The sequence below is a fragment of the Elaeis guineensis genome, chromosome 4 (assembly GCF_000442705.2).
Source record: "Elaeis guineensis isolate ETL-2024a chromosome 4, EG11, whole genome shotgun sequence".
Lineage (NCBI taxonomy): Eukaryota > Viridiplantae > Streptophyta > Magnoliopsida > Arecales > Arecaceae > Elaeis > Elaeis guineensis.
The window spans coordinates 2,210,339-2,219,043 of NC_025996.2; the positions used below are offsets into that span (position 1 = coordinate 2,210,339).

Below are 8,705 nucleotides of genomic sequence, written 5' to 3' on the forward strand. Positions count from 1 at the left end.
AGACCCGCGCGAAGGTCTTCAACGTACAGCGCCAGATCGCCAGGCGGAGGGCTGTTGACCCGACCGCCGGCCCCTGGAGCGGAGAGCCGAAACTGCTCTGGGATGCGATAGTGCTCCCGAAGTCGATCGACGTTTGGCCCCGAAAGCGAGGAGGCCTCATCTTCCGGAGCCGATCGGGAGTCGTCGGTCGGGTTCCCCGACCGAGCTCCCTGGGTCGGTTTCCCGGTCATTATGCAGGAACCGAAAGAGAAGAGAAGAAGAAGAAGAGGAAGCCGGGACCACGAACCAGATGGACCCTCCGGAAGCAAGAGAGCTCCGCCCGCGACGACTGAGAAATCACCCGGACAGAGTTTCCCCCAGCAAATGGCAAGTGTGGGTCATGGGTCCGGGAGGTCCTATATATATAGGGCCGACCGACGGTCGAGATGCTTCCGCGCCGACCGAAGGCCTGCAGATGCGCGACGCGTGGCGCCCGTCGGTTGGTGGGGGGATTCGGCGCGCTTCGTCCCGGGACGACCGCACCGCCCTCATTTAATGCCGGAGGGGACGCCGGCCAACCACCTTGGCACGCGGCACGCGGGGCGCGGCTCCGCATTCATGCGCCGTGCCGACTCACGTTCCCGATGGGATGCCTGACAGCGGCCCACTCTCCCGCGATCGGTGCCGAATATCCGGTCGTCTGACGCCGCCTCATCCGGCGCCCGATCTTCTGACACCGACGTAACTTCTGACGACGACAAGACGTGGCGTCTGACACCTGACGTCGACGTGACTTCTGACATCGACTAGACGTCCAGATCTCTTGGCATTTATGAGGCGTCTGGCATCGGATCAGCCGGCGGTACGGTCGGATCTACACATGCGACAAATCCACTCCCAGTCGTCCGAGAGTGCTGCCCGAATGAAAGCATCGGCCAGCTCACCACCCGACTTAGGAGTGGAGGGGGCAACTGTTGGGGGATACCCACCGACCGACTGACCGACTGGCGGCCCAACCGACTAACGGTGGCCCGACCAACTGGCGGCCCAACCGACTAACGGTGGCCCGACCAACTGGCGGCCCGACCGACCGACCGACGGCCCGACCGACTAACGGTCCAACGGACGACTCCGACTGGGCGATAGACCGACCGATCGTCGGTCGGGGCGACCGACTGACGGACACCATCAGCGGCTAACTACCGGCCATTCAACGGTCCATTGCCGACCGGGGGTATGTCGGGCGTATCCATCCCGACCGACTAAACCCAGAGGTCTGGTAGCCGACTCACATGAAACTCGCCGACCGACGGAGGAACCCGACGCCACTCTGCTGGCCACCGACCAAGGGTCGGCCGACTCCTCCGATCGCCGTACAGCCGCCAGACCTTGTCAGCTTTGACACGGACATGCGGCGCGGTTACCTAGGGGCATTGTCCCGCCGAGAGCGTGGTCAACCCTGGTGATTAGACGGCCACACGGCGACATGACGTTTTCACGGCGACTCTGACCGCCCACAGTGAGTTGACGGTTCTTCACTTGTCCGCGCCATTAATGACGACGCCATACCGTGCTCTACTATATATACCGGGGAAGGCAACAGTGCAAGGGGCTGAACTGATCGATCCACCCGTCTCTCCCAAAAAACACAGGCTCGCTCCTCTCTCTCACTCTCTCTCTCAGAGCTCTCTGTCTATATTTCACTGTTGCCCAGTCACCTCTCTGACTTGACCGTCGGAGGGTCCCCGCCGGAGCCGCCTCCGGTCAGTGCGGACTTCTTTTTGCAGGTGCACGCTTCCCGGCGATCGGGCGATGAGGCGATTGGCCGCAATACTAATCACTCTAAATAAATTTATAAGAGACTTGCTTGAAAATATCACTACTTGAGAAACGCCAAAATGCCATAGGCATGTAATGAGGAGTCAAGCCAAATAATTGAGCTTCAAAAATCACATTGACTATAGATTATGTTGTTGACAAAGCCCAAAGAATGATGTCAACCAAGCGTGAAAGCACGGAGCCCCTTGCACAAGCTTCTAGCCGGCCATAACTAAAGGGCTGGCATTGCCTGGCCACATCAAATCTAAACTATAGAAGTCCCAGCAATTTCTTTTGGAGAAATTATTCATCTACGGATCTATTACATGGATTAGCATGTGTACGCTATATACTTCAAGTTTGCGTCTGGAAGATACCATTGTTTTTTAAATAAATGGAGTAATTGAACACGGTGCTAACCTCTTCCATATAAAAGCCCAAAATTTTTAAATGTGATTCGGATGATTATCAAAACAACAGAAGCAGCAAACAATGATGACGATAAAACTATAAATATACAATTTAAACTAGTTATATTTCAAAAACTAGAAACAGTGGATCTTGCAAACCCATGCACAAGTACACATAAACTAGCATCATACATTTAATGTATAGGGACAGAAACTCGTATTATACTATACAACATGATCATCCCCCACCTCTTCTTCGAAAAACTAAGCAAAGATATATAAAGAGAAACACACGCACACACACATCATCTTCCGGTATCCAGAGATTTCATTTTTCATTGTAGCTTGATGACTTACCAAGTGAACTCTCAATCTCTTCAGGATTATGCTGTAAAAATGGATGTTGTTTGCATTTTCTTAACCGATCTAGCTCATCAGCCACTTCCTTCATTGCAGGCCTATCTTCACCTCTAACATTGAGGCATCGCCTTACTAGCTCAGCAACATCTTGTATCAACTCTATATCCTCCTCATTAATAATTTGATTGTCCAAAAGCTGTAGAAGCCGATTCTCCTTCATGGCAGATAAAAAATATGATGAGAGACTTCTTTCTTCATCAAATCCTTCAAAATAAATTGCCTTTTTTCCAGTAAGGAGCTCCAGAAGAACCACACCGAAACTATAAACATCACTTTTATCGGTTAATTGGCACGTTTGTAGGTATTCGGGATCCAAGTAACCACAAGTCCCTTGAACTAGTGTAGCAAACTGAGTTTCATCCTTTGGCACGAACATGGAAGCTCCAAAATCCGACACCTTAACATTGTAGTTGTCATCTAAAAGTATGTTCGAAGACTTGACATCTCCATGAAGGATTGGAGGGGAAGCTGATGAATGTAGATATGCCAGGGCTTCTGCGGAATGTAAAGCAATCTCCAAACGGGTATCCAATGAAATGTGGGAGGTCCTATTCCTGTCATGGATTAATTCGAATAAGGTTCCATTGGAGACAAATTCATAAACCAACATCGGGACTTCCACCTCCAGACAACATCCCAAGAGCTTCACCACATTCCTATGGTTGATCTGAGAAAGAATAACCATCTCCTTCCCAAATTCCTTCTTCTGGTGGTCATCAATTAATTTTGATTTTTTTATGGCAACTGCATGATTGTCATCGAGTATTCCCTTGTAAACAGTTCCATGGCCTCCACCTCCAAGAATTCGGCTCTTGTCAAAGTTGTTTGTTGCCTGCTTTAGCTCTTCTTTCGTGAATACCTTAAATGCAAGACCTTGCTTCGACTTTATCTCTTCAAGCAACAACCGCCCTCCATGTCGCCGAAAGTATTCCTCTTTTATTCTCGTAAGTTTTCTTCTTTCATGTACCATGTAAACGACAATGCATAGTAAGAGTAGAAGGGCAAAGCTGGTGGTGGTGACGATGCCTGAAGATTATAAACAGACAGAGAATTTAATCATTAGTGAGTTCGAGAAAGGAGGATCGAGGTTTTCCCTCATATTTATTTCTTTTCCATACTAAACGGTGATTGAAACTTTTAAGTAGCCTAGTTCTATGCTTTGCACAATTGAAGTTTGTGCCTGATGCACGTGTAATGAAACTCGATAGAAGTGGTCGAAACCGAATTTATTGCTAAATAGGGAGGGATTACCTATAACCAATTTCACTGACGTGGAAAGATTGCTGTGGTCGGAATTGCAGGTTCCATTTTTCGGGTCGCCCTTCGTGCCTGTTGGGCATGTACAATTATATCCCCCGTCTGTGTTGGTGCAAATCCCATTGCATGGATATTCCTCTTTGAGATCGCATTCATTAATATCTACCATCCCAATTCAACAAATAGAAAGGTCAGCACCAGAAACAGAGAGGGAAAGACACACACACCCAGAGAGAGAATGTTATTGTAGACAGACCTTCGCATCCGTTGGGAAGATAGGGGTTGCCTTGGTACCCACTGGAGCAGCTGCAAAGATATCCTGGGCCATTGGTGGAGTTAAAACAGTCACTGTGCTTGCTGAAGCACGCATAGGAGGTTGTGTTACGCTGCGCGACCTCGCACGTCTGGTTGCCGATGGCCCAGTCCAGCACCATGGGCGCCCGCCCCCCATTCGTCTCATTGAGCTCCCGGGTAGTAATGTAAGCCGTGCTGAACTTGAACCAGTCGGCATCGGCCAGAACGGCGTAGCTGCAGGGATTGAATTCCCACACCCAGGAGTTGTTGAACTCGTCATCGAAGCCCACATCATAGTAGTTGATTCCCTTGGGGATGGAGGTCTGGCAGCAGCCTTTGCCGGAGCATGACCCGTTTTTCAGGTTCTCCTTGGAGCAGCCCGAGCCGCATGCGCTCTCGAACACTATGTCATTGTGGTTCTGCGCACGGATGTACGCGAGGGTGTCGCAGCCGACAACCGTGAACTTGTTATCGATGTCGGATAACCGGAATGGATTGTCAGTGAAATTTATATACCATGTGCTGGACGACACGTTGGCGTACGTGGCGTTGTAGCATTGCCAGGATATGTAGTTGTAGATGCGAGCCTGGGCTGCCTGCAAGGATATGTTGATGAACTCGACGTCGATGAGGAAAGGTTTGTAGACGCCATTGCCAGTGTCGTTGCAGCTAAGTTCGAAACCGGGAGCTGGAAAGGAGCAGTTCGGGCCGATGCCGAATGGGTAGGGGATGCTAACGTTGCCACATGTCGCTGGGCAGCCACGAAGTGTGTTGCCCGATGCCGTTGCCGATGCCGTCACGGTAATGAGCAGTACTGTCAAGAGACGGTGGCACGGCAGCATCCATGCGCACATGAATGGGTTTGCTCCTCTGATCATTCTCCCGGACTCTCCCATATATCTCACTGTTACCTCCTTTATTCAATCTATACATCAACATGCTTCCTCGTCCTCCCAATAACTAGAATTAGTGTTAGGATTTAATGCCTCGAGATTCAGCCCACATTGAGCCCACAGCGAGGTTTGCGGCGAAAAACGGAGTCCAACGAGATCAAGATCACCTGAATCGGAGCTCGGATGGAGGAGATACGAGCTTTTGAAGTCGGCACGAGAATCGAGGCGGCGGAGGACCGCCGGCGACCGGCCGCAGGCGGCAGCGCACGGGACGCGCATCCCAGGCCCGCGCGGGATGCGCGACCCAGGCCCAGGCCCGCGCGGGACGCGCGACCCAGGCCTGCTGGGCGTTTTCCACGCATTTCTCGCGGTCCACGATACTATTCCGTGGACCGGAGCGCGATATGACGGCCCAGGGGACTCCCGGTCTTGATCCGACAGTCCAGGAGGTTTTTTGGCTTTGTTTAGGACTCCTAATCCCTCTCTAATCAAGTTTTAAACTAGGTTTAAGCCTTTAAAAGGCCCTGTGAGGTAACAGAGAGGGTGTGGGTTCGGTTTCTCGCCGCCGTACGAACCAGAGGAGAGAGAGAGGCTAGGGCGCTGAGAGAGAAAGAGCAGGAGGCTCCTGGACAGCGGTCGCCAGGCTCTTCAGGGGTTCAGGGGGGTCTCCAAGAGAGAGAGCGCTTTTGTGAGGGGAACTTTATGTGAGAGAGAATTGGGTGTACAAGGGTTGAGGGTGAGGTCTCCTCTTATAAATTTTTTTTTTCATAGTGAAGTTTGCATGCCCCGTGGAGGCGAGCCCTTTTGTGGCTGATCCACGTATTTTGATTGTTTTTCTTTTGTTTTGTTTCTTCTTTCTTCCTGCTGCATCACGTGGTACTGAAAGGATCTTGGGAGGTGGTGTCCTGGCCAGACTCCACCCCAACAAGTGGTATCAGAGCAAAGCGGTATAAGGACGCAGATTGCAGCGGTGGTGAGCAAGACTGAAAATGGAGAAAACAGAAACAATCAAGATGGAGATCAACAAGTTTGATGGTAAGAGCAATTTCTCCTTGTGGCAGGTAAGGGTGAAGGACGTGCTCATCCAACAAGGGTTGATCGATGCTCTCTTGTACGATGAGAAGCCGACCACCATGGAGGTGCGGGATTGGAAACGGCTACAGATGCAGGCGGTGAGTACCATCCGCATGTACCTGACGGATGAGGTGGTGATCCATGTGCTGAGCGAGACTTCCCTGACGGTGCTGTGGTCGAAACTCGAGGAGTTGTGCATGGCAAAGTCTCTCACCAACACTCTTTTCCTCTAGAGGCAGTTTTACCAACTGCGGATGACTGAGGGACAGAGCGTGCAGGAGCATCTGAGCCACTTCCAGAAGATCCTCACCGACCTTCTCAGCGTTGGCGAGAACGTTGAGGAGAAGACCAGGGCACTGGTTTTGCTGGCGTCGCTTCCCTCTTCGTACGAGTCCTTGGTGACTGCTCTTCTAGTGGGGAAGAGCACTATCAAGATGGACGAGGTCACCGCGGCGATACTCCAGAACGAGGTTCTCAGGAGGGAGAACCCAGCTTCGAGCTCAGGTGTCGATAGCTCAGCTTTGATGGCTTCTGGAGGAGCAGGAGGCGGTAGACGGAGCGACAAGAGATCGCATCGAGGGCGATCTAAGTCCAGGAGGGACTTGAGCAAAACCAGGTGTTACCGGTGTGAGGAGTTGGGACATCTAGCCAGAGATTGCCCTCAACTGAAAAATCGGACGGTGGCTGCTGTAGCGACGGCCGGCAGCGATTCAGATGGAGATGTCCTGGAGATATCTGACGAGGTATCTACTTCTTCCCAGCAGTGGATATTAGATTCTGCATGCCCCCTATCATGTGTGTTGCAGAGAGGAGCAGTTTGACTCCTTGGAGAACAGTGAGAGCACTGTATATCTGTCGGATGGATCGAGCTGTGCGATCAGAGGCATTGGGACGGTCAGCTGGAGGACACATGACGGTGCAGTGAGGAGATTGGGGGAGGTCCGATACATACCCGATTTCAGGCGGAATCTTATCTCACTTAGCAGACTGGATTCGAGATGCTACAGGACGGTAGCTGGTGGAGGAATCCTGAGGGTGCTACGCGGCGATAGGATTGTGCTGGAGGGGAAGAAGGAGAGCAGAGGACATTATTACCTGGCAGGGAGCCCAGTGCGAGGTGGAGCATCGGGAGCCAGGTGGAAACCAGAGCGAGGTGGAGCTCCAAGAGGCGGATCGGGCACGAGACAGGAGACTCGGGAGGACGAGAGGCGACGTCGCAAGGTAAGATTCCTATTGCCGCCGGATGATGCCCCGAGCAGGTTTCAGGTCAGGAGGAGCACAGTATACGACGGAGATGGGATCGAGCAGCCTGGCTCGACTCCCATGTTTGGCCATCCATGATCAGCAGGCGATTGCCCCAGGGCATGGGGGCGAGGAGATCCAGAAGCTCTCGGAGTTTGAAGGAGGCCGAATATCGAGTCGAGGTGGAGATTGTTAGGATTTGACGCCTCGAGATTCAGCCCACATTGAGCCCGCAGTGAGGTTCGCGGCGAAAAATGGAGTCCAACGAGACCAAGATCACCTGAATCGGAGCTCAGATGGAGGAGATACGAGCTTTTGAAGTCGGCACGAGAATCGAGGTGACGGAGGACCGGCGGCAGCGGCGCGGCCGCAGGCGGCGGCGCGCGGGACGCGCGTCCCAGGCCCGCGTGGGATGCGCGACCCAGGCCCAGGCCCGCGCGGGACGCGCGACCCAGGCCTGCTGGCCCCTTGCCCCGGTCCACCGTGGACCGGGTGGTCCATGGCGTGGTCTGTGGACCGCGTGGGCGTTTCCCACGCATTTCTCGCGGTCCACGGCACTATTTCGTGGACCGGAGCGCGATCTGACGGCCCAGGGGGCTTCCGATCTTGATCCGACGGTCCAGGAGGTTTTTTGGCTTTGTTTAGGACTCCTAATCCCTCTCTAATCAAGTTTTAAACTAGGTTTAAACTTTTAAAAAGGCCCTGTGAGGTAACAGAGAGGGTGTGGGTTCGGTTTCTCGCCGCCGTACGAACCGGAGGAGAGAGAGAGGCTAGGGCGCTGAGAGAGAAGGAGCAGGAGGCTCCTGGACAGCGGTCGCCAGGCTCTTCAGGGGTTCAGAGGGGTCTCCAAGAGAGAGAGAGCTTTTGTGAGGGGAACTTTATGTGAGAGAGAGTTGGGTGTACAAAGGTTGAGGGTGAGGTCTCCTCTTGTAAAATTTCTTTTTCATAGTGAAGTTTGCATGTCCCGTAGAGGCGAGCCCTTTTGTGGTTGATCCACGTATTTTGATTGTTTTTCTTTTATTTTGTTTCTTTTTTCTTCCTGCTGCATCGCGTGGTACTGAAAGAATCTTGGGAGGTGGTGTCCTGGCCAGACATCCATCCCAACAATTAGCATGGATACCTTGGCGTGCCCCTAAATATATATGTGGAAGAGAGTGGGACGTGGAACAAGGATCACCATGACAACCGAATGCACTTGCTGGGTATTTTCCGAGTCTGACCTGTTCAACTGGAAGTGATTTAGGTCATCACATTTATTTTCATCATCGTATATAGTATAGTGGATAGTTAGACCAAGGCAATTAAAATTCTATAACTC

At 52.2% G+C, this 8,705-nt stretch overlaps 1 protein-coding gene across 1 annotated transcript; it reads right to left on the reverse strand.

Moving 5' to 3' along the window:
* Nucleotides 1-2,535: 2,535 nt before the first annotated feature.
* On the reverse strand, nucleotides 2,536-5,020 carry LOC140856987 (wall-associated receptor kinase 2-like). Its single transcript, XM_073255187.1, has 4 exons — nucleotides 4,141-5,020; nucleotides 3,879-4,046; nucleotides 2,814-3,653; nucleotides 2,536-2,726 (listed from the first exon to the last, which is right to left on the reverse strand). Exons 1-4 carry the CDS (start codon nucleotides 5,018-5,020, stop codon nucleotides 2,536-2,538), a joined length of 2,079 nt encoding a protein of 692 aa, XP_073111288.1.
* Nucleotides 5,021-8,705: the final 3,685 nt, after the last annotated feature.

What these genes read in the sequence shown, in the direction of transcription:
- LOC140856987 (XM_073255187.1), bottom strand. Translation starts at nt 5,020, where the DNA reads ATGCTGCCGTGCCACCGTCTCTTGACAGTACTGCTCATTACCGTGACG. An exon ending in GTCAGTGAAATTGGTTATAG is followed by an intron (nt 3,654 to 3,878) that starts GTAATCCCTCCC and finishes TATAATCTTCAG; the next exon opens with GCATCGTCACCACCACCAGC. An exon ending in AGGATTTGATGAAGAAAGAA is followed by an intron (nt 2,727 to 2,813) that starts GTCTCTCATCAT and finishes AGGAGGATATAG; the next exon opens with AGTTGATACAAGATGTTGCT.